Raw genomic sequence first — 25,629 nt, 5'->3', positions numbered from 1 at the left:
ACGAGACGCGAGGCTTCGCTTCGCTGGAGCGCGGGCCGCGCCGCTGGCAGGGCGCGCCGCTGGCCGGGCCGGGCAGCCCCGGCGGGCGCCCCCTGCCCGCGCGGCGGCCGCGCTGCCCGCAGGCCGCGGGAGCCCCGCCCCGGCGGGTGAGGCGGGCGCGGCCGCTCGGCCGCCCTCACTGCGCGCTCTGCGCCGGGCCGCGCCGCGCCGCGCCGCGCCGGGCGATGCCGTGCGGGCAGCCCGACAGCGGGGCCGCCCCGGCGCGGTACGTGCTGGGGGTGGACGTGGGCAGCACGGTGGTGAAGTGCCACGTCTACGACCGGGCGGCCGCCGTCAGGGGCTCCAGCTCCAGGAAGGTGAGTGCGGGCGGCTTGCGGGGCGCGCCGCCGGTCCGGAGCCGGGCCGAGCGGCGAGAGCAGCCGAGGGCAGCACCTGTCTCGGAAGCCGGGCGGGGCACAAACGTGTTCGCTCTGCCCCGAGCGGTTCAGACCTGCGGGCCCCCGAGAGGCTGCGGGGCTTGCCCGTCGGGGCTCGGCGTGGCAGGTGTTCGTAGGCGCTCACCCGGCTCGGCTGCTCCCGGTGCGTGGGCATCCCCTGAGCCCGGGCGGACGGGAGCGGCTCCCCCTCCAGGGCGATGGAAGGCAACCCACAGCCCCCGACCCCCGTGGGTCTCTGTAGCACTCAGCCCCTTACTTCGGCGCTCACCCCCTCCCACCTTTCGCCGTTACCTTACCTTCGGTCGTTTATCTACTAATCTCCGTCTGAACAAAACCGCTCTTGTTAGTAGGGCATAGCTGAGATTTGGGTAGGACTCACTTGTGTTCACACGCGTCCCATCATGTAACAGCGCCGTGTGGAAAAGTGTCAACTTTAGAACAGGAATTTCAGGCTGCAGTTTGGTTCGTACGGCACGTGATTTAAGGATCAAGGCAATCTCCAGAATTAACTCTTTTACTGGTACCTATTACGAGAAGTGTAAGAAATCTGATGGATTTCGGAGGTAGAAGGGGCTGCTCTCGGTGGAGCTGACCCTCCCTGTCGCTGGAAGCTCGTCTGACAGGTGGTCCCTGGCCTGCCGTGCTGCCCCTGAGAAGCTCAGAGACATCGACGTCTGAATTAAGCAGTGCAGCAGAAAAGGCTTTCTGAGACACCTGCTCTCCTGTTTGCAACTCTGAAAGGGGTTTTACAGGTTCCTTTATTCCAAGAGATTTGGACATCTTTATTTCAAGGAGTTTGAGCTTCTTTATTGCCCCTGAACAGAGGAGGTCTTCTAGAGATCACACACCCATGTTGAACAATGTTTTAAAAGTTACACTGTTGTTTCTACTCTTACAGGAGATTTACAAAATGAAGAAGAAAACAACCCAAACTCAAATGTATTTGCTGGTTTCTGTAAACTAGGGATCATAATAATGCTATTTATGTTTCCCAAACAGGTAGAATCACTTTATCCTCATCCTGGATGGGTTGAATTAGATCCTGAAGTGCTATGGAGTCAATTTATTGGTGTAATAAAAGACTCTGTACAAGGTAAGGGCTTAAACTTTGAGAAATTATTTATTTATGAAAATTAGTAAAGTTAGTTACTTGGATAATAAAACTTTTTAGCTTGTACTGAAAACCTGGGCACAGGTCTACAACATGCTTTAAGGCCTATTCAATCATTATGTTAAATAGGACACTTCAAATGCTTTTTTCCCTTCACTGGGGCCTGATGAGGATTGAAGCAGAAGCAGTGTGAATACTCGATTTATGCATCAGTGCCAGCACTTTGTTGCCGCAGCTCTTTGTGTATCATCCCTCCCCAGTGTGTGTTCCTGCAGTGGCTGTGTGCAGGAACAGAGAGCAGGCTTGTTCCCTGCCAGTGCCCCGTTGTTCCTGTGCCGCTGTGTATGTGCGAGTGTGAGTGCGTGAGGGAATCAGTGCGGGGTGCTGCAGAGCTGTGCTCACTCCACTGCAACCTGATACTCCTGCTTTTCCCATCCAAACTGTAAGTGGTTCTTACTGTCCTATTCCTGTATTACTGTTCTTTTCTATTTGTACTTTAGCCTAAAAATTCCTAGTACTCCACACACGAAATACATACAACTCCCTTTTCTGACTAACCTCTGTTGGGTTTTTTCCCCTGCATTTCTGGATGCTGCTCTAACCTAGTTCTTACTCTCTACAACTGTCACAGCTTTCATATCCACCTCTAGTGTTCTGCCATCCATCGTGGATCACTTTCTGTGCCATGTTGATGCTGTGAACCTGTCAGCTGTACTCCAGCTTGCCTTCCCACTGTGCCCCAGCCTCCTTGGCCTGTGTGTGTACATTGCACCCTTTCATTCAACTCATTCAGTTCCTCCTGTTCAGCCCCTCTTGCTTGGTCTCCAGTGTTGCTCTGCCTTCAAACATGGCTCCTGCTTGTCCCTTCCTTTGGAAGGCTGCCTAAGGAACAAGGAAGGTAAATATCACCAGGTGTAAGCTGAAGCTGATTATTTTGGGCTCTTTGTTTTGTCAGCAGCCCCATCTGTTTGGTCACAAGAACAGCAATGCCACCTCAACCCCAAAGACCTCACTGTCTTCCCTCATTTCCATTCTGTGGGACAAATCAGGAAGCAAGTCTTTTCAGTTAGTTTTAGAAAGGGAAGATTTCCTTGTAGCCAAGCTGCACACATTGTTGGCAAGTCATTTTTAAGTGGGTGTGTATGTAAGCATAACTCACAGTGCTGTCAAAAGGAGCAGTGCCACCCCTTTTTTACAAAGTTGTTTTCAGTCTAGGGCAGCTTCCTGAAGAGAATCACTGTCCGGTTGTTTACGCCAGCAGAGCTTCACCCATGTTTGTGCTGACGTAAGAGAGGATGTGGTAGCAGGGGCAGGAATGGCTGGCTGGAGGCAGAAGGAGCACAGTGACACTTGGGTTTGCAGGGCTTGCAGAGCTAAACCTGTGATTCCACACACGTGTGCATGAGCCTCTGTAGTTCAGTGCGACCTAAAGGTGAAAACTTTGTGGCTGCACGGTCTCAACTCTGTCTCTTACTGTGGCAGTCCATCCAAAAGACAGCTTAAGTGAAAAATATCCATGTTTGTCTCTAGGTTTGTTTTTGTCTGCAGTGGAAGTTGGCTCCACTTATGTGGGTGTCTGGAGAACATGACAGCTGACACAGGGAAGGTGGTGGGACCATGCAGATTGTGGAGATTGGAAGGAGTAACACATGCCAGTAGTCCTTAGTGAGCTGTGGAAGTGCTTGTATGGCTTTGCCTGAAAAAGAAATAGTGCTGTTGCCAGGCCACCCACTCCCAGGTCCTCCTCCTGTACACTCCTGCTAGCAGCACTTGTGCAGGCAGGTGGAGCAGGTTGCCTTGCGAAAGCACTGATTTAATTTTCAGCTGATTGAGGAATTGGTAGCAGTGCTGGCAGGAATGCAAGGACCCAGAGTAAGGGGAGATGCAGAAGCACACACAGAGCTGGACAGCACAGCCCAGCTCTGTGAAATCCCTTCTGTAATTGTCACTGAGAGGGTGCTGGATGTAAAGTCTGTGGACATGCTCACACAAATGAGCAGTTTTAGTTTTGCGCGTGAAAATTAACATGAGAACATGTGTGAGCAAGACCTACTTAACCTTGATTTGTTCAAAGAGCTGGATTGAAAGCCCTTCAGAGTAGCAGTACTTAAGACAGGGTGGGTGGTCTGTCATTTAAGTGGAAAATTTTGAAAAGTATTTTCTTCATGTAGTTTTTCTTCTGTAAGTATGGCTGGAGGTAATTAGCAAGCTGACCAGAGATGCTTTGAAAATAGCTGTGGACATACTTAATTATTTACACTTGTATTAGAAAAAATGTTCTGTAACAGTTATTTGAAGGTAAGGTTTAACAACAAAATTGGTGTACGTCCAAATACACATTTGTGCTTCCAAGTACATATTTGTACTTCTGACTTAAAAAGTATACTTTGTTGCATTCAGTGGTACCTGGTTTAAGCAAATAAATTCTTAGGAATTTTGAAACATTGCTTAAGAAATATTGTAAGTTAGAGGTGTCGTTATCAAAGTGATGCCAGAAGTCATAGTATATTCCCATTTATCTATTTACTGCCTGCAGGGTCAATCTAGTTTTGTTTCTTTATAGAAATTCTTTCCCTAAGTCTGTTAAGGTACTTTTGTGCTTTCATTTACATTCATTCATGTGAAATACACGTTTTAATTGATTATGTGGGCATATGTAATCTGGCTGCCTGTCTCTGAGGTTGTTCACAGTAAGTATTAACAGGCCTTTCAGAGGGTGGAAAGGGTCAGCGTGCCACAACTGCTTTCGGAAAATACATAGGTTTGTTTATCTGCTTTGGAACCAATTTCTGACTCGGAGCTCTCTAGTATTTCACTGCTCTAGACACTTAGGTGAACAATTTGTAGAGATTTACATTCCCATAAACAATTTTTTTCCTAAGTATTCCATAGGCTTCATAGTTATATTGAAGAAATTATATTTTTGTTTGTTTCTCCAAGTAAATGCTTTTTTTTGTGATGGTCATTTATTTCCGGTTTTTAGCTGCAGGACTTCACATGAGGCAAATTGCTGGTCTTGGCATCTCCACCCAGAGAGGAACTTTCATTACATGGCACAAGTATGTATGTTGTGTGTTCTTTAAAATGAATTTGTATTCATTTGTATTCACAGACTGGATGGAAGCAGGCTGTAGAAGTGTTGAACTCAAAAGTAAAAACTGTCAAGTCACTCATGTTCTCTTGTGTTTGCACAGCCACACCTTAGGGTAATTCAGAACAGACTTTGTGTGGCCTTTTTGTTCTTTGTACGTTGAAGGAGATGAGTGCATACGTATTTTTAATTCTGGTGAGAAGTCTGACGCTCCAGATGTCTGTGTGCTGATTTAGTAATTCCTCAAATCCACCAGGAGGATATGCAATTATTATAGGAATGGGCCTAGTGTTTATTTTCCTGACTGGAAGGGGTGAATAATGTTGAATGTTTTGGGCAATTTGTGTTTTCTAGCTTTAAATGTTCAAATACTGTTTTTTAGGAAGACAGGAAAACCCTTTCATAATTTCATAAGCTGGCAAGACTTAAGAAGTGCTGAACTTGTGAGTTCCTGGAATAAGTCCCTTCTGCTGAAGGTAAGACGGCACTAATCCAGATACTGCTTGGATATGTTAGAGCTGTTTAACTTTCATTACAAGTAAGGGCAATATGTGGCATACTGCAAGTGTCCTGTTCACATGGTGATGTGATGTGCTGTGGCCTAAAAACATTTAACTGAGCCATATTAGCATGGAAGATAGTACCGAGAAAAAAAGTTTGGTACTGGTAGCCTAAAGTAATTATTATGGAAAAAGATAGCTGTAGGTCTAAGGCTCATTTTGTTACTTTTTAGTCTGTTATATTAAAATGTTGCATATTAACACCCCTACAGCATAGGTTTTGGATGTAGGTAGGTCTGGGTTGGAAGTGGTTTGGGCCTTTGGTTTCCTGGATTGTTTTTTTCATGTACCCTTTTCTCAAATTATCTATAGGAGGTACAATTTATGCTGTTTGTGGCTTGTGCTTCATGCCCTTAGAAGAGAAAGATTTGCTCCAAGTGCAAAAACAGAAGTTACTTTTCTTCTAAGTGGAAACTAACCAGCACAGTCATAGTAAGAAATTAAATTCTTGGGCTTGGCAGTTACTTCTTCTGTGAAAACTTGCTTAATGATTAAATTTTGGTCAATCCAGTAAGTCATGAGTGAGCCTGTCAACTGCAAGAGAACTTCCACTGGAATAAGGCTGTCAGGCACATCATGCATTGTGCTCAGAGAGGTGCCCAGTGTTGGCAGTGCAGAGCAGTGGCTGTCAGTGCTCCAGCAGAATGTGCTGCAGCAGCCTTGCTTAGAGCAGCTGCTCTTTCCTGTGCTGTGTGTTGCAGTAGGGCTGGCTGTTGACTGAAAGATCCTTATGTAATCCTAGGGAAGGATCCTCTAAAGGAGTTTTAGCTTTCTGAATCTAATCTCATGTCAGCAGCTTTCATCTGTGTTGTCATCCCTTAAACGTAATTGATCAGTAACCTTTCAAGGGCAAGATTAAAAATTTAGTAACTGTTTTCTTTTGAAACAGGTAATCCATGTTATTTTTACAGTGCTTCATTTCTTGACTGGGAATGATCGATATTTGGCACCCAGTTTTCTTACTTTTTCAACACATCAGACTTCTATGAAGTTGTCATGGGTTTTTAAAAACATACATGAGGTAAGCTGGAAAGGGAAAAACAGTAGGTTTCTTAAGTCATAAAGATGGCGTGTGACTTGGAGGTGTTCAGGGCCAGGTTGGATGGGGCTCTTTCAGGTGCCTTTCAGTCCAGGCCATTCCATGACTCTGTGACTACTGGATAGAATTGTTTCAGTTTTGTCCTGCTTGTTCCTCTCAGAAAGAGCAGAAAGAATTTGTTCTGTGTTAATGTTCAAAACCTGTCTACCTAAATAGTGACTTACATTCGTATGAATTTTTTCTCTCATTCTGGAAACGTGTAGTAGTAAAAAGCTTTCTTCACACAGATGCAACATAAGAAAATAATCTTATTTCACTTGATACATTTAAACAGTTAGTGATTGTACTTTGTTTTGAAGCTGTTTGCGCTCTCTTACCTTTCCACTCTGCATTATTCCAGCGTTTTGCAGTTTCACAAATAATACCATGCTGTACAATTCATTTTGCGTTTTTGTGAATTGGAAAATGCACGTGGAATAAGTTGTGCTGGATTAATCTAATGCACTAATGAGCCCTGAGCTATGTGTTGCTGTATTCATTGCTCTAATTCTCACCATGCAGGACCTTGTTTTCTTTATCCACCACTCTTTCACCGTTATAATTGTGACTGTAAGTTTCTTTTCATAAGGCTATGATGCCCCTAGAGTGGAAGATCAATTGCTTTTCTTTTCTTAGCAACAGCTGTAAGAAAGTGTTCTTATTTTCTGTTAGGAGCATGAACCTGTAGGATAATATTAGTTAAATATCCAACTCAGCCTTTTTAGATAAAAGGTTTACAATCCGAGACTTAGTTTCTGAAGACATTCTGATTAATCATGAAGAAAATAATAAAAGAAATCAATAAATACGCTTCTGTTATTGTACCCAGTTGCAAATACTTCTTTTTATAATCTCTATTTTTTCCCAGGCTGAAGAAGCTGCCAAAAAAAACAACTGCTGCTTTGGAACAATTGACACGTGGTTACTGTATAGATTGACTAAAGGTGAACATTACAGTTCCTCTTAAATATCAGTAAAACACACTGGAATCTAAGAAATTATGTTCATTACTTGTCATTTCTATATCCTGGAATTCAGATACTTTTTTTGCAATTTGTGCTTTTGTATATTCAGTAAAAATTGTAATGTATTTACTGTTACAAAAAACTTAGGAATTAATTATTCTCTGGGCCTGCCTGGAAGGGAAATATTTATTCAGTGTAACCAGCCTTCTAAGAGTGTAAGATTTAAAGAGTCTAACAGCTAATTGGTGTTGATTGAAGTACCTGTGAAGACAAAAGAACAAAGAATTGTTACAAATGTGGAAGAATGACAAGTTTCTATCCTGAGGACTAATGCTTGAGGAGTCAGATTATGACTGTGATGCACTTGGTGTGGTGCTGTTGGCTGTTTTAGACACGTTTGTGAGAGGAAATAGGGTAATTAATGTGTGCACATTATAGTGAGCAGCAGGTAAAATCTCTGTGCTCATTGTATCATTGATTTTGCTCATACACACTTTATTTGTATTTCATGAGAGCCAATGAGATGTTCAAAGAAAACTCTTAAGTATTTGGATGTCTAAAATCTTACTTTGTTCTATTTCTTTTCATGCTAGGTTCTGTGTATGCTACAGATTACTCAAATGCCAGTTCTACAGGCATTTTTGAACCCTTTATGGTATGTGCTGTTCACAAAGAATGTTGTTGCTATTTATTATGCTTCTCAGAGGATTGCTAATGTTTTTACTTTTTCCATTTCATTTCAGAAATGTTGGAGTCTCACTTTGTGTAATCTACTTTCTATTCCAACGTCTATTTATCCACCAGTGAAAGACACAAGGTAACTTAGTTATGAAGGTGTAACTAAAAGAATATGGTAACTGTTAAATTAATTGCTAAATTAATTATGATTAGTTAAGAAATACTAAATATTTTGCACAGGCCAAATAATACGCCGGTGCACAAAAAAATTTTATATGCAGTTATACCTTATATAAAGTATATGAAGTCCAAAACTTTTTTGCTGTGTTTCTTAAAGGGATAGTTTTAGTATTTTCTTTAAAATAAAAGTAGCATTACCTTTTTTGTGTGATCCAGACCCAGACTGTACGTACCTAGATCTCATTTTAATAAAAAGGTAATTTTAATGTGATTTATTTTAAGCTTCAACTTTGGATCAACTGACTCTGAAATATTTGGGGTGCCTATTCCAATAATGGCAGTGGTAAGTGAAAATATATTCTTAAATCTGTGTGTTTATACTCTATTTATTTGTCTGTGATTTAGTACTTGCTTCTTTCATTAGTATTCTCTATTCATTCTCTGTGACTTAACTACGATAGAGTTGATTGTTGAATTTTTCTCAAAAAACTCAGTCTACAACCTTAGGGGGAAGGAGGAGAAGGATCAAGTAGGGATTTATAGAGGCTGAGGTCCATTAAGGTTGTGTGACCAAGTGATTCAGTACAGAGTGTAGGACTCTAAGCTCTGGTAATGTGTGTGTCTGGCTAAAAATCAGTTGTTCTGTATAAAGTTATGCAAGAGTCCATTCTAGCTTGACTTCAGTAAGACCAAACAATTGTAAAAGTATTTGTTAGTAGATCCACTTGTGGTACCTTTTATCCCTTTTTTATTTTTCACTAAAAATAAGTGGCAAATAACATGTTCTTTACTCAGTAGTTAGAATTAGGATAGGAAAACCTAGTGATGATTTGGAGCAAAATCAGCTTGAATTGAGCTAAATGAAAAAACTGTCCCCTAGCTAACATGAATTTGTCTTGTTTTAAGGAATTGTGGACTAAATCTATCTGTAAACTTAATGATTCACCAAGGCAAAAACATAAGTAAATACATAAGTAAATACATTTAATAACCATCATCATCACTGTTAAAAAATGGAGCATGGAATAATTTGGTACAGGAGGGGTATCAAGGAAAAAGAAAGGCAAGACCTCAAAACTTCCGACTTTCTATTTGGAGAAAAAGGAATTCAGGCCAAGCTACTCTGTTCTGCTCCCTGGGATTGTAAATGCACCGTTTGTCCTTGTTAAATATTAAACCACAAAATACTTCTTTTGTTTCCATAATGTTTTTCAGTGTTGCAAGCAGTACTGCAGCCATTCAAGTTGTGTCTAAAGCTGGTGTAATTCGATGCCAGTAATAAGTCTGACTGTTGTAATGGACTGCAAATACTTTAAAAATTGTAAATGAGTCCTCTCTGAATGCTCAGTTCCTGAGTGGTTACTTGGATTCAGAACTCCAAAGTGTTTACAGAGATGTTTTCAAACCCAACATTGCAGGTTGGTAGTCAGTGACTAACTTGTCCCATTGTTTTTGTTGCACTGACAGGTAGCTGATCAGCAGTCAGCTATGTTTGGAGAATGCTGCTTTCACCCAGGAGATGTTAAACTGACAATGGGAACTGGTGGTTTCTGGAATGTCAATACTGGAGAGCATCTCTTTGCATCACGGGGAAGTAAGATGGGGTGGGGCTGGGAAGGAGGACAGCAGTATGCTAAAGAGAATTTTACTAGCTGAAGTCTGAAGGACCCTTGGCAAATATAGGAATAGCATAGACATTGGATTCCTCATGAATGCAAATGATTTTTATGCTAATTAATTATGTCATTATTATGATATTTTTACTTAGGTAATAATACGTATGTAGTCTGTTAAAATGTAATAGCAAAAAACAGGCTGTAAAGTTTTTCAGTTTAGCTATTGTATTCTGATAGGAGTTAAAATCTTCCACTGCTTTAGGCTGTTATTTATGTTAAAATTACTTTCTCTGTGTTCTTTGGCTGTTGTGGGGTATGGTTAGTGGGACAAGTTAAGTGCCTGGCTTTCTCAGTGCCCTGGGCATGAAATGTAATGTGTTCAATCTTTAAAGCTGACGTATGTATTTAAGACTGAAAGATGAATCCCTGCAGTGTCCTTGTGCAAGCCATTCATTAGCTGTTGTTCTAGTTTCTGGTCTACATTTAGCTCCTACATGTAACAGTTAAAAAAAAAAGAAAAATAAAATAGTTCCTTCAAGAACAGCCTGCCTCACAATTCAGTGATGGAATTACGTTGTGTAGGTTTAAAAGCTACCTCTGGTAGTCTGGGGGTTCTTCATACCTCTGGTCATGCCAAGTGTCATGGGGATCCCTTCCCTAGAGTTGGATTATGTTACACTGCTAGAGACTCTGGTGTGAGCACCTTTAGGGAGGCTACATGATGGATGGATGTCCCTGTCCCTAATTAGCTGCTCTTCTTTAGGATCTGTGGCTCAATTAATCTTTCGGGCTTTTTTCTTTGTGGCTTTACCTTTGATGAAAAATAATGATTTCAGGGGACACCTGCCCAGATGATCTGGAGTTATATATATTACATTCCCCTTTCTAGAGACAAATACAGACTTTAATCAGTGCTGCTGATGGTTTTATACTGTAAGCACCAGAGTGCCTCTAGCACTAACACATTTCTGCAGTTGCACTGGTACTCCCACACAACTCATTTGGACACAGGCAAGCAAACTGGAGATGATTCTGTGAGGAACATATACATCAGTCAAGTCACTTTGAGAAAGCAGAGAGAGCCCCTGGATCCTTCTGATGTTTTTCTGGTCCTTGTAAAGGTACACAGGGACTCATTTACCTTTGTTGCATTGCCCGTGATCTCTGAGTCCTCAGCAGGGTTCCATAAAGTCTGGGTGCTTTCTTCACTCCAGCAGTTACTGTGCTTGATTGAGTGAAGTTGTTGCAGTGACCACTGACTACTTGGGTTCTCGTCTAGTGACATGAAAAGCCATTTCTCTAGCTGCAGTGCACGTGAAACTTGGTTTCTTTTTTACCTTCCATGTGAGGAAGCATTGCTTGTTAAAGAGGGAATTAAAAAAGTACATCACTTTCATCCTCTCCTGTGAATAAGATCTGTGCTCTAAGTTTGTGTTACTTCTTTTGCGTGTATACATCTGTTTCAGTTTTGTGTTTCCCATCTGAGTGCCACACTTTTATGTTTTGGGGAAAAGCACTCTTACTTTTTAGAAACCCTTGGGGAAAGTTGGATGGACTTACATAGAAAAACACTGATAAATTTTTAGGTATGCACAATCTCTTATATAAAAAATAAAAGTAGGCACAGATAGATCTTCAGTTTAAAGGTGGGCTTTTTTCTCATTTGATAGCGATTTTTTAGGTTAACTTTGGTCTAACAGCCTGTTGCTCAGTTCTCCTGTAATCCCATCACTAAAGTTTTAAACAACACATTTAACCTCTATCAGTGACTTCTTTAGCTTGGATTCTACAAAGGAATTTAACGAAGTTAATGTATATATATATATATTTTAGGTGTATTTATTGTGAGGAATGTTTGTATATGTTTTTCTGGAAACATTTAATTGAACTGAGCGTTTTGTCTCATGGAAAATGATTAAGGTCTTTATCCACTGATTGGTTGGAAGATTGGAGAAGAAGTTGTTTACTTAACTGAAGGCTCTATATCGGACATCGGCACTGCCATAAAATGGGCTCAGGATATAGGTAAGTTCTTTAATTTTATAGAGGCTGAAATATATACCTGCTTAAGAAGCTGTTCTGTGAGTTCAGAGTTATGTTACTGGATTTGATTTTATTGTTCATAATTGAAGGAAGTAGTCTACATGCTTTGGACAGCAGAAATGCACAGAGTGTTTTGTAGGCACTCTGCTGAGTGTGTTTGCTGCAGGGAGTTTGGTTTGCACAATCATCTCCTCTTCAGTCTCTGCCTCAGACTGTTCTGCCTAACTAGGCTTTTATTTTCCTGAAACATTTTACTCCTCACTTGCTTTCAAGAGGTCTTGAGCTGTACATCTCATAACGAATAGCAGGTTTGATTTTTATATGAAAATAACATGAAGAACTTTGCAAGTAACAGTAAGTTGCTTCACATGGAAGTAATGTGCCTTTCGGCTATTACTGTTTTGTAATGAAAGGTTTTGCATTCCAGTTTAATGACAGACTAAGAAAATACTACCTCTGTAGTAGCTGATGTTCAACCCACTGATTGATAGGACAGCTGTTCTTGGTGTTTTAATTAGAGCTTTAAAATTGACTTGGCTTACTTAGAAATTTAGTACATTTTTACTAGGATGAGAAAAAGTGATTAATGTCTGAAACTTTGGACTGGCTGGGAAGAGTTTTCCTCAAGTGTAACTCACCACAAAATTCCACATTTCTTGAAGCTGTCAGCTTTAGGTGCATGTGTACATGTTACGTGCTCTGGTATGTGCCCCTAAGGGTTAAGCATGACTCAGATTGGTCCTCACATCTTCATCCAATGTTTGACTGAGCATGGAGAGTAACAGCCACTAGGCTTTGGAGGAAATTACTCAGTTCAGTACACAGTTCAGTGTTGCAGACTCAAGTGTCAGTGCTACACATACAAGCTTGCTACTTCAGGTTCTGTGATTAAAATGGGTAATTATCCATATGGAATTTATCTGTACTCAAAATGGATATCATTGGTATATACAGAATTAAAAAGGATTTTTAGCTAGTCAGTAGTAAAATTATCACGCCCTACAGTTGCTACCATAGGAAAAAAGAGGAGAGGATGTTTTAGGGATGGGATAAATTAAGGGTAAGCTGCTTTAAACTCTGTAACAAGTAAGGCTTTATTTTCTGAAAATACTGTTGCAGAGAAGCAGAATTCAGAAACTTTTATCAGTTTTAGAGAATGGTAAAACTTTAGCTCTACAGGAGGAATTGGGCCAAAACTCAAGGTAAGTTAATGGCCTCAGTAAGGGTGGTGAGGCTCAACATGGATGAAGATGAGACACAGTAGTGGTAAAGGTTTGGAAGTAGCAATTTCTGCAGCAAGGCAAACTTAGTTTAGTGGACTTCTTTTAGTGGAATCATATAGCTTCTAAGAATTTTGAAGAAGTAGTAGTATGTCGAATTTTCTCATGAAGTCAGTCTTACCTAACTTTTGATTTTCTGCCCTCATGTAGAGTTACTAAATGTATAATTCAGTAATAGCAAGGGCAGCAAGAAGGAAAAAACGTGATTTCGATTTATTAGTCTGAGCAGAGTAGAGTCCATCGTTTTCCCACAAATTCATAAAGGTTACAAAGGTAAAGTGAAACTCTTGATAAGTTACTAAGATAAGCTTTTCAAAGGTAAGTTGGGCTAGATTAAACTAATTTACCTTGAGTAGGAAAATTCACTTTTTTAGACAAGAAAAAGCAATAGCTCTCATGTACAGAAGACCTCTAGTCTTCTGTAAAATCATGTTATGTGGCCACATAAGGACATCACTAGTTACAACTGTGGAAGATGGATGTTAGTAAAAGAGTTGCATGTGGGTGAAGAACAAGCTAAAGAGGAATGTCTGTAGATTTATGAAAGGAGTCATCGGGCTGGACAGAGAATAAAAGCAGTGTCTATCCAAGAGGCATTATTGCAATAAGAGGTGATCTATTACCTTTTGTGTCACTTGTAAAGATACTAAGGGTGCTGTTAAAATATGGTTATTAAAGACTTTCTCTGTAGTTGTTAGGTGGTTGGACTGACAGTAACAACATGGGGGAAAATAGTATGTTCTTTGAATCTACGGTTTTAGCACTCTTTGCACCATTATCATTCTTAATTCCCATATGTGTCCTGAAGATTAAAAGGCTACAGCACAGCAGATAGGAGAGGATCCTTTTGAGTTTAGCCTTCATGTGAATAGTTTGGGATTATTGATGGACATGAAATAGAGAACAGATTATTTCCCTTAGATCATGTAGTTTGAAAATATTACAAAAAGAGTAATCTTGACTCTAGATTTTTTTCTCTTAGTGAGACAAAATGAAGAAATAGAAGGAAATAATAACACTGTACAACCTATGTATCTTTACAGCACTTTTCACCAATGTAGATGAAACAGCAGAAATGGCAAAGAGTATTGCTGATTGTCAAGGTGTTTGTTTCATTCCAGGTTTGCAGGTAAAATTATTATTAATAATAAAATCAAGAATGTATTTTATTACCTCAAAAATTAATTTTTGCATTTTTAAAGGTAATAATTTGCATCTTATCACAGTATTTATTCTGTACTGTTGAGGTTCTTACTGTCTGTTGCTCATCACGATGCATGAAGGCCATTGTCATATCAAAATGGTTAAATGCCATTCCTTCCCTTGAGAAAAAGCCCTGCCAAATAGGAAAAGTAGTGATGGACAGATAAACTTAATTATTTGCCCCCAGTAACACAGGTAATGCCTGCAGAGACACAAACCAATGTCACAAGCTTTTCTGCTATGAAGTGCAGAGCTTTCATTGAGACAATACTTCTAATCACTGTTCTAAAATAATTCCTTTTATTCTGCCTTTTTTCAAAGTGTAGGTTATAATTCATCAGAATATTTAAAAATATATAAATATTAGCAAGATTGCAAGTCCTGGTGTTATGAAAAGCAAAGATAATACTTTAACACTTCTCCTGGGAATGATCAAACTCAGTATAATACACTTCTTTCTTAGAAGTCTTAGTAACTATTTGGCTTGAGTGATACAAGCTCATCTCTTGGGTGTGTTGCTAAAACTTTTTGAGTTAACCATACTCAGTTTGATCATTCCCAGGACTAGTGGTTTTTTTAAGAGGAAACTTAACATCTTTACCTTACCTTTGTCTAAGTTGTGTATGCTAATGGAACAAAGCAAAGAAGAATTTAATTTCTTCTCCAGATAGCCCAGCTTCCTTCAGTGTCACTGATAACAAGCTGTAGTATACATCAATAAAAAGTAACATTGTCCTTTTCAGCATTACTTTTGAAAGTCAATTCCTTTTTTTTCAGGAGGGGGGATGTGTGAAATCTTGTTAGAGAACAGCAATATCAGTAATATAAGTGTGCCATGTCCTGGACACTGAGCGTACACTTTAAATGTATTTTAAAGGGAAAATATGTGGATAAGTATTTTTTAGTTTGTCTGAATTGGAAGAAGTCACTTAAATGTTTTGATGTTGAAAGAAGCAATTTAAACTGTTCACTGAGTAAGCTAAAATAACACTATATACCTCTTACATATTGTTTTCCATTTTCTTCTTTCACTATGCTGCCAGTAATTGTCGTAAGTTATTTTTTTCTTACTCTTTAACTTCTTTCACAAAAGCCTACAAATACAATTCACTGAACTCATGGTGACATCTTTTCTGCAGGTTTCTGGGGATGACCCATATTTATGTGCCTCTTTCATGGGCCGGAACCCTTCCACTGACAGAAACCATCTTGTTCGAGCTATATTGGAATCTGTAGCTTTCAGGTACTGCTTGCTAAATTATCTGGCTTATATTTTCTTATGTTTGCTTTTATTTAGATCAACAGTGTTAAATGGATACATGGACTTTTACAGTTTGTACAGTACACTCCAGTTACACTGGAAAGGAGTTTCAGCTGCTTCCCTGTTTTAACACCTTACAAATAAATTTGTGTATATTTGTTAGTTTAGAGTTATTTGTCATTAAGCAATCATATAGAAATCGTTAAATAATGTTATTTTCTACATGTTTTAAAAGTGTTTTCTGTTTGAAGTTTGTCCTTCCTCTCCTGACAGTGTTTTGTCAGAAGCCGTAGTCCTCTCCAGCTGTGTTTAAAGTATCCGTGAAGCTGGAAGTTTAATGTTAGCTTTTGTTTAAAGTTTGAGATTTGGGTGTTTTATAAAACAAAGTAATAAGCCTCTTAAACATCTTAAGAGATGAGAATGGACAGCAGCTTCCAGATGTGTGAAGGCTAAAGATGTCACTGCTGATAGCACATCAGTATCTCACTGCTTTGCCAACCCCCAACATGCCTCAAACTGGAGCTGAATATGGATTGAGCCTGGCTCACACTGCACTGAGGCCAGTTAGGGAGCACTGATGTGATTCCTTCTATGCAGTCAGCAGCTTTGCTCTGGGCATAAAAATCTCCTGCTAAGAGCTCAGAAAACGTGTCTGGAGGAGGGCAGCATTCTGAATTGCTGCAACTGGTTTCTAATGCACTTTCCTTCTGCACTGTAAGCCTGAACATGAGATGCAATAATTTTTGAACTGACATATGGGTGTCTTATAAAGGATGTTAAGGGATGTTAAGAATTCATCCATCTCATTCAAACACTGCATACAAATAATGAGAATAAAGTAGATATCCGTTGTGTTTAGATTTTCTCCCATTAAATGAAATGATTTCAAGAAAAAGTCAAAGGCTTCAGATACTCCCCTTACAGAATAGCTGGATAAAATCCAGTTAGCACTGTTGGCCTACTTTCCTCACTCTAAGCCACTTGTTACATCAACAATTGCATCTCTAGAAACCTGTCAGGAACTTTCAGCAGGAAAAATGAACCTTCTACAGTGACTTGCTATAGAATGGGCCATGATTTAGCCAAGTTGTGCCTTTGTAACAGTGACAAAAACCAAACGCCAGTTTCAGTGGGTTTGGGCTTTTCATTTATGCATTCTAGAAACTTTTCAGCTATTGCAGCAGTTCTGTCAGATCTGAGGCTTTTCTTGCCTTGCATTTATTTTCTGACTAGATACTGAAATCACTTTATGGAATATATAATGCTTAATTAAACTAAATATTTTTTTTTAAGAAACAAACTGCTTTATGATATCATTGTGAAGAAGGTGCACATTCCTCTTCGAACTATTCGGTAAGTTCCCCATAATTTTTAAATTTGATATGTAAGAGTTTGATTTTAAACAGGTTTGAGCTTTATTATGCATTTTATCTTTCTGTAAAAATTCTGCTGTTTAAAAGTAGATGATTTCCAAGTCAAATGTTAATGTAACTTAAGGAGCAGTAGAGTCTACCCACAGCTACTGGCATTGGTGATTGTTAGTAGGGAAGTAATGACGTGCTCTAATTATTAAAACAAAATTTAAAAAGAAGGCATATCCATGTTTTCAGGTAGCACTAGAGTGCATGTAGCAATGCCTGCCACAAAGGTCATTCTACCCTTTGTCATCATTCTTTCATACTGACATTTTCTGTGCTGGGTCCTTCACAGACAATTTTTTTAAGACATTGGTTAAATCTGTATCTATTTGTGAGGGAAAGAGGGAGGTTAGTTTTACAATTCAATTGTTAAGACATTGGCTTTGCTTTAATCTTTGAAGAACTGTATCAAATTTAGTGAGGCAACTGTAATTCCTAGAATATGTTTGCACAACATTTAGCTGAATTAAACATTGCTGGAAGACCACATTTCACATCTTGGTAGCGACTTTCTTTGAGCACAGCAGTTGTCAGAAGCTCCAGCCCTCTGAGGTTCAGGAAGCTCGGCAACAAAATTCCTCCCTCGGGCAGCCAGGGGTCAGCATGACACTGCTGTCAGGAGCAGAGGAGAGCGTTCCCGTCCCTCCTGTGCCTCTGCAAAGGAAGAATGGACTGGCAGGCATGTAGACAGAAATCAAACTCTCAGTGGAAAAAAAGCAAGAGTACAGAAGAGGGAGGAGGTAAAAGTTTCTGCCTTCCATCGCATATTGAGAGAGCAGGCAGAGGTGAAGAAACAGCAAGGGTTAGGGGTTTAAAGAAAAAATGAAAAGTGCCAGAACTTTGATTACTTAGGAAGCTTTTTAACATAGAAAATTGCATCCAGAATTTGAAAAGTCACATTAAAAGTGCAAACTCTTAAAAAACTCTTAAAATATGGGAAGTGTGGAAATACAGCCTAGGGAGCATTAGAATTCTGATTCCATTTACATTGCAATGTAAACTTTAAATTGTATGAGCATGTTATTTTTTTATTCATGGATATAAAATTTCAGTTCTATATAGCGTCTGTATTACTTAAATAAAATCAGTAGCAATTCAGCTTGTGGATTAAATGTTAAAACATAATGAGACACACTCAGTGGGGTTCTCAGGTTGCAAGTGCTCTACCATCCTTACGTCTGCACATCTTTGTATCTGTCAGTTACCTTTGATTTTTTGCTGTTGTTTTTATCCCATAAATTCATTCATTCCTTTTTTAGTTCTTGTCTTGTATTCCTTCCTTCCTGGTCTCTGGACATTGTTTTCATTAGTCCTCTAAAAATTGCTATTATTTCTCTTTGCTTGTTTCAACACAATCAAGGAAAGCACAGAGAAAGAGCCCTCAGCTCTAGTCCACATGTCTTACAACTCATGAGTTTTATTACCCAACACTTTCTGTAGCAGTAAACACTAGATGTCTTCTCTGCACCACATTTGACAGAGCAACAGTTCCATACAGAGCTGGTATTGGAGTACAAGAGCATAATGAATTTATCTAGGACAAATCAAAGATTGGTTTTTGTTATCGTTATTTTGTTTGCAAGAGTAATTACTTTGAAATCTCAGATGATTAAAGATCAGCACTGATAAGTTCTAATTCTCTCCATTAAATTGGTCTCAAGAAAATAGGCAGGTGGAAACCTCATTCTGAACTTCCTCTTAAAAAGAAGCAACTGTGAAGGCATTTTAGCCAACTAATACAAAGATTTGGTAGTAAGGAAATAGGAACTTTTCCAGATCTGAGAACACGTGAAAGGGTTTGTTTGGTGTAATGGTTTTGACTGTTGTCATATTGTAATGGTAAGTATGTAAAGGTTCTGTTATAAACCCTAACATTTCAGCCAAGGTGATGTATCGTTCTAAAAGAGAGACCTTTCAGAGCTTTTGGTAGTGTCCTGTGTCCCCCATCTGTCTACCGTTCCTCTCTGAGTTTATAAACTTTTTTTTTCTTCTTTTTTTTTTTTTTGGCACCTTGTTCTGTCCTCTAAATTTACCCATAAAGTGGAAATGCATTTGTGCATGAGTGACAGGAAGATTTATGCATAAGTGTGAAATACCAAACGTTGTTTTCTGAAATGCTGGCAATAAGCACTTAACACATTTTTTTAACTACTTCTTCCCTTCTCCCTATAGAGCTGATGGAGGTGTCAGTAATAATAGTTTTGTCATGCAGATGACATCAGATTTAATTAATAAGAAAATAGAAAAACCTGCAAATGCAGACATGTCTAGTCTTGGTGCAGCTTTTCTAGCAGGCCTTGCTTCAGGTATGTAGACATTAAAATATATTTTTCCCCTTTTATAATGCATATTGTAAATACAGTAGAAAAGAGATCAGACAAAAAAAGGGCATAACTTCAAATAGTTGTAAAACCCCCCACCAAAGGATTACTTTAGCCATTTTTGTGGGAATCTAAGGTAAATAGTGTTTATGTTTCTCTGTACAGTACAATTAGAAGGATGTATTACTAGAGAAGAAAGGTGAATGCTGTTGTTGCAGCCTCCTCTTCCTTGACTCGGGCGCTCCGTGTCCATTCCCATACTGGTGCTGCCTGCGTGATGCTGGCTGGGGATGGACCACGTGGCCAGGAAGCCACCGTGCTCACCTGCAGCACTGTCACTCTCACTGAAGCTGTGTCCTGTGCTCTGTGAACACAGCCTTCATCCTTTGAGCTTTTCACAGGGATGGAAGTACAAAATAAATTATTAACAAGAGGAACAGCTCTACTCGCACGGATTTTTTTCAAATTGTTAACCAGACTGAAAGCTACAAACTGTAGATGGTTTTGCTTAATATGCACCTACAAAACAGGTTTTTGTTGAAGTGCTTTGATATGTAAGTAACACAAATGAAGGTAAAAACTATATGCTTGGGTAAGACTTATTCAGCAATTAAAAATGCATGAAAGTTGAGACCCTTGACAGACAAGAATGATTTAATAACATAAATTAATAGGAATCTGTAACACCAGCCATTTCTTGCCATTTCTACAGTTTTTTTAGACAGTAGGAAAGCAGCTAAGTCTTGGTTTCTGTGGCCCTTCTTCGTTGAGAAGGACCTGCAACCAAAAGCACTTTGTGGATGAAACCTAAGGGAACTTCAGTGTACTAGAGCTGTTCCTTGGAAACCATCCCAGTTCAGCAGATGCGCTGTTGTCAGGATTCCAGACAAGCGGATCCTATTGGAAAGGATTTTCACAATATTAAAAATATGCTTCCCTCTGAGAAAGTTGTTGGTAGAATAAAGAAAAGCTGTCATTATTTCTTACTGTGTTTCTGCTTTGGATCTCTTGGAAATAGATTAAAACTCAAAAATAACGTATTTTCAGTTGAGCTCGAGAATGAATTTTCTGTTTATAGGGTTTTGGACTGACAAAGAACAACTAAAGAAGCTAAGGCGAATAGAAGCAGTGTTTGAGCCCCAAAAGGATTCAGAGGAATACAGACCTGCTATGGATGCATGGCTGCAAGCAATGAAACACTCACCACACTGGTAGAAATTGGCATTTGAATTTTAGAAGAACTGAGACGGTTTAATTCATATTTTATAACATCAGGACATTAACAGGACAGTAAAAAACCATAACTGGAATTTGTGATGGTGTATTATAAGTTGTGTGGTATTTCAGTTCCCCCCCCTGCTGCTGGATTACTTACCATACTGTAATGAACCTTCCCATCATCCCTGTGGCAGCTGTGGTCCAGCTGCAGCATTTGCGTCCCTTCAGTGACCTCCTTTGGGTGGCCCAGCTGCTCAGATCCTACCATGTACTGCTCATGGGCTGTTTGAACTGATGGGTTTTCTACTGAGCAGCTCGCCTCCCTTGGATCTGGAAAATCTTGGGTATGTTAATCATCAAGAAAGGGTAAAAGGCACATTTACTCCCCTAGGGATTGGTAAGAAACAAAATTATTGTTGGGGCTGGGTTGTGAGGAATTCAGTTGTGTACAAAGACATTGTTTTGGTAGTAGCCTGTTACCACCTTGTCTTGGTTTAGATACAAAACCCATGCCACACCTTTTGGTTGACACTAGGTGCTGTGATCACATTATCTGTGCACTAGATCAAGATGAAATACAAAAGCAAATAGGCTTTCAACACTCCATTTAAAAAAATCCAGGATTTTTGTAGCTGATACTTTGTAGCTAGCTTGTAGCTCAATTTTGAAATATTTTATGAAGACCAAAAGCAATTTTATCTGGTGTGGCCAGCACAAATACATTAAAACTAGTTCCAGGTATGCTGTCTAACTTGTAAAAATCTGTACTGGCTACTAGTGTCTTCCAGGCCATTTTAAAATCCTATTATTATTAGCTAAAAGGGAGTAAAAAGTCTATTTTTGAAGCTATAAATTACTTTTGTATTTTTAAACAAATAAATTGTAATTTTAAAAATGTGTAGTTAATTATTCTTATATATTTGCTTATTTCTAATAATAAATTATTGTAATTTTCTCAGAATTATGTGTAAATCAGCTTCCAAAATGTAAAATGATTAAACATTTTAATTTCAGAATAATACCAAGTTCAAGCTGTGGGTGATTTGTATTCCACAGACACTGGAGAAATGTTTCTAGATTTAACATCATTGAAAGAGAGCTGAAGAACTATAATTTATTTTCTTTTGCTGATACACAGAAGATCAAATCATACACAATTTCCTCAGTTTCCTTCAATCATGTACCCTGAGTTAGAGCATCTCCTCTAGCTGTGTTCAGACTCCATCTCATTTAATTGTCAGCCCTAGCTTAACATGCCATTTTTCTTGTTCTTCTCTCACATTTTGCCCTTCAACCTGTGCTACACCTTGGCAATTTTCTTTTCTCTGGGTATCTTTCCAATTCTCCTTAACCTTCCTTAATATGAATGCTTAAATGAAGTCCAGAAGCAAGTGTGTCTGCTGATTTCAGTAACATGCCAGGCTCTAGTGCCAAGACTCCAATATAAAGTTCCTTGATGAGATTCCCTCCACTCCTCCTGCTGTGTGTAAGGTAAGATTCTGCAGTTACAGGATATGTGAGACAATTGCTTTGCTTTAACACCTGTATTCAGCCTGGGATTTTCCTCTGTCATCACAAAGTCACTGCTAAAGAAAATGCTCATTAGCAAGAAGGTTCTCTCTCCAAGGCCAAGCAGAAAGGCTTTAAGTCTGGCACTCTAGGCAGAAGTTTGTGCCTCAGTCACTGGTATTGTACACATTGTTCTTACTGAGGGAGTTCAGTTTCATCAACATCTGCCTGGGTATAATGTCCACCTATTGCCCTTTTGTTGAAGGGTCCTTGACTTAGGTTCTCTTGATAGCCTGGAGGTTTTGTTGGGCTGAGCTGGCAATGTTCAGTGCTCCCAGACAGAGCTCTAATGGGAGTTGAACCTGGTCCTGTTCAAATTACTCTGCTGAAGGCAACTCTGCACCCTGTGCCTGATACTGCCTCTTTATGTGGTGGTGGTTTTCACCCTGGCAATGGCACAGCTAGAGAGAGAAGACACCCAAGACATTATGTAGTCCTCTTGCTCCAGGTGGTGTCCTAGACACACTCTGGATGACCATTTTACCACTGTCACTGTTTAATTTGAAGCAGAGATTTAAGCTGTTTTCCTCTCACTAGCCTCAAGTCTACAGGAGAGAAATTTCACTACAAATTAAGGATGCAACAAGGCCTTGCTATATTTACCGGCTGAAGCTTTCAAATGGCCTGCAGAGTTGTGAGTTCTGTTGTGAAGAGGTTCAAAGTAGGGAGTAAGGCTCTGAAACAAAGAGGGGTGTCTGAAAGTCTCCCAGGATGGAGCAACCCTTGGAGATCAGAGCATTTGCCACAGCTTGTGACATGAAGTTGCCCAAAGACTGAGCAGACTAACTGACATTTTTAAGAAATTTGGTTACTGATCAAAGCCTCTTTTGCTTATCTTTTACTAGAAAAATTGATTTTATCTTCCCAGGAAATCTTTAATGTGATGAGAGCTAAAAGTAGTACCTGTTGATTGATAATGGATTTGAAATAAGCTTCAGATACATTTTTACAGGTGCTATGCTCTCTCAATTTTTGCTATACAGAAAGGCATTAAAACCGTTTTAGAACCTCACTCATACTAACTTATTTAAAACATGACAACTTTTACTGCTATCTTTTTTTGACTTGTATTTAATTTTTTTGTCTCAAGGTTGTTTTCATCAGTTTTCATCAGTTTGGAAAGTACATGCAATTTTACTTTCTATCAGCTGGATTTGGTAGTAAAGGTAACAGTACAAAATCACAAATATTAACTAGTTTGTAGTTTTGTAATTTTAAAATATTCAGTTGAGATTTAATGATTTCCTTGGAACTGGACAGTAGTGCAGCTCATTGGTATATGAAGATTAGCAATTCAGTTGAGATGTGTTAATGATCTCTAGGCATTCTGCCTTCACAGATCACACAGCACTGATAGTAGATAATGTCATACCAGTTTGGATCATTTATAACATAGTCATTTTAAATATGTGGGGACTATGTGGCATGAAAAATAATGCCTCATAATAATCCCTCTGTTGTTGGAGGAATCTTGCTACTATTGGATTAATTGTTGTACATCAAGAGAAAGGGCAGATGAAAATGTCTTCAGTTAGTTGAAAATACTGAGCAGCTGTATGAATTTTGTTACATAGCTAAAAAAAAAATCAAGTCAGCTATGTTTAAAATCTTACTGTAATGAACTTGACCAAGATTTTTGAGTACTGTTTTCTTTTAAGCAGTATTTTCTGCCCTACTCTAACAGCTAATTTTATGTAAAATTAATCCAGTTGCTCTCATTTGTTTTTAACAAGAACATTTAGACTTGCTCTCCTGTCAGGAGAAAGTAAAAAAAGCAAGACACTGGGTTGCTGAAAGCCTGCTACCTTCTACTGGCATAATCTCTGTAGCAAGATCCTTCAGTCAGTCCCTCTATTTGCAGGATCAGGGCGCAGCACAAGAAGCTCACCAGTTGAAGAGAAGCCTTATGGAGAGTGCTAAGAACCATTTCCTGCCAGTCAGTGAGGTTGTGTTACTGGACTGAGCCAAAGAGTACAAAGCCCTTGTTGAAACAAAGAGTTGAGAGTCCTGCAGCTGAGTCGGGAAGTATGGCAGTGCTCTGACCCAGCAGGTGGGCAGTGTGTTAGTTTAAGGCTTTATGGGGAGTCGGGGCAGGTTCAGCAGGAGAAAAGGGGAGGAGGTAGTGGAGGGAGAGCCTGTGTGGGGTTAATGTTTGGGCAGGTTATCACAGCAAGGGCTGTGGGCTGGCAGGAACGTGGTAAAACTAGCAAATATCAAAAAGTGATGTATTGTAAAAGGGGAAAGAGGGGGTATCTAGGAGGGATCTGACTGGCCAGGGGGAGCAGAGTGGTGTTCTGAGGCTGGGACACCAGATGGATTCTGGAGGCAGGCACGAGAGCTTCCGGCAGGGCAGGCGTAGCTGCTCAACCCACACCTTAGCATGTCTAAAAACCCCAATTCTAAGGGTTTTTTTTCAATGTAGCCTTCATTCTGGGGTAAAATTTGGGATTTGTGAAAGTTCTGAAAGATTGTGTATTAGTTCAGAATGTTACATCAGGAGCATACTTACACTCATGCAAATTAGTCGTTTCACCACCTTCAAACTCAATAATGTGTGTAGGTATGTATATATATGTGTAAATATAGTTAGTCTGCAATTTGCTAGTTGAAAGCAAATGCAAACTACAGCAGTGACCTTCCTTCTGTTTCTCTCCTTGGGGGATAAAATGGTTATTTTTCATGTTCATAATCTGTTCCAGTATCTGACTTCAGCTCATCAGTGTTTCTTGAAAAAAAAGCAAATAAACCAATGAACCAAAAAGAGATCTGTGAAGCCCAAGTGTCTTTATTGAGGCTGGGTTCAAGTATTTGTTTAGTTGTGGTAATTAATAATAGTGCAGCAAACCAGCCAACCTGGTTGCTTCTGGTTTGCTTCCTTTTTTCAGGTAGTGTGTGCCTTCTGCATTTCTGTCAGGGTGTGTGCTGTGTGGCTGTGCTTGTACCTGTTAGAGGGGGCTCCAATACACAGTAGTCTGTGTATTTCTATTGCTTTTGTGAATGTATCTTGCATAACACTGCCAATATTGATAAAAGGTCTTGTTCCATGTCATGAAGTGTTTTAGAGGATGAAAAGAAACTAAAACCACAATCTGCAAATTCTTAGGCACATGCAAGATTTTCAGTTGTAAACTGCCCCACTGAAGTAAATATAAAGGTCTTGTTTCCCAATATTTTCCTTAGACTGACATTGAAGAACTTGATTTTATAGGCTGAACACCTGTTCTCTTGATGTTCTTTCCTTTTTTCGTGAACAGGATCAAAAAATACATCTTTCTAGAGCATTCAATGTTGTCTGTAATGCAAGAAAAATGAAACTTTACCATGTTTAATCTAGTAATGTATGTATGATCTGCAAGGGCTCTAAAGCACATAAACAGAATTTGTGTCCCCATAAACCTTGTTTTGCTCAGCTTGCTCAGTAGCATTAAGCTGAAGTTGTGTTAGAGGAATGTGCAAAATCGGTAACTGCACGCCTTGGATGTGTGCCTGGCTGCACTGAGGAAGACTTAACAAATGTTGCATCGTTGCTTTGAATGGAACTAGTGTCGAAATATTTTTTTTGCTCCCAGGAGGGCTTTCTATTTATATGGTCTCCGTAAG

The 25,629-nt window shown here is 39.5% G+C and overlaps 1 protein-coding gene across 1 annotated transcript; it reads left to right on the top strand.

The window, feature by feature from the left end:
- The first annotated feature begins 224 nt into the window (after nucleotides 1-224).
- Nucleotides 225-24,778, top strand: GK5 (glycerol kinase 5). Its single transcript, XM_066193260.1, has 16 exons — nucleotides 225-356; nucleotides 1,437-1,530; nucleotides 4,532-4,607; nucleotides 5,022-5,115; nucleotides 6,089-6,220; nucleotides 7,146-7,221; nucleotides 7,836-7,897; nucleotides 7,986-8,059; nucleotides 8,383-8,443; nucleotides 9,568-9,694; nucleotides 11,637-11,741; nucleotides 14,083-14,168; nucleotides 15,382-15,485; nucleotides 16,797-16,856; nucleotides 19,094-19,227; nucleotides 20,321-24,778. The coding sequence occupies exons 1-16, from the start codon at nucleotides 225-227 to the stop codon at nucleotides 20,455-20,457; spliced, it is 1,554 nt and encodes a 517-aa protein (XP_066049357.1). The 3' UTR covers nucleotides 20,458-24,778.
- Nucleotides 24,779-25,629: the final 851 nt, after the last annotated feature.

This window comes from Chamaea fasciata, unplaced genomic scaffold (genome assembly GCF_029207755.1).
Source record: "Chamaea fasciata isolate MVZ Bird 193981 ecotype frontalis unplaced genomic scaffold, bChaFas1.0.hap1 SCAF_11, whole genome shotgun sequence".
NCBI classification, from domain to species: domain Eukaryota; kingdom Metazoa; phylum Chordata; class Aves; order Passeriformes; family Sylviidae; genus Chamaea; species Chamaea fasciata.
The sequence above is the reverse complement of the archived record's forward strand: the minus strand, read 5'-3'. Positions and strand labels throughout refer to the sequence as shown.

What these genes read in the sequence shown, in the direction of transcription:
- GK5 (XM_066193260.1), top strand. Translation starts at nt 225, where the DNA reads ATGCCGTGCGGGCAGCCCGACAGCGGGGCCGCCCCGGCGCGGTACGTG. An exon ending in ACTGTATAGATTGACTAAAG is followed by an intron (nt 7,222 to 7,835) that starts GTGAACATTACA and finishes TTTTCATGCTAG; the next exon opens with GTTCTGTGTATGCTACAGAT. An exon ending in CCACCAGTGAAAGACACAAG is followed by an intron (nt 8,060 to 8,382) that starts GTAACTTAGTTA and finishes ATTTATTTTAAG; the next exon opens with CTTCAACTTTGGATCAACTG.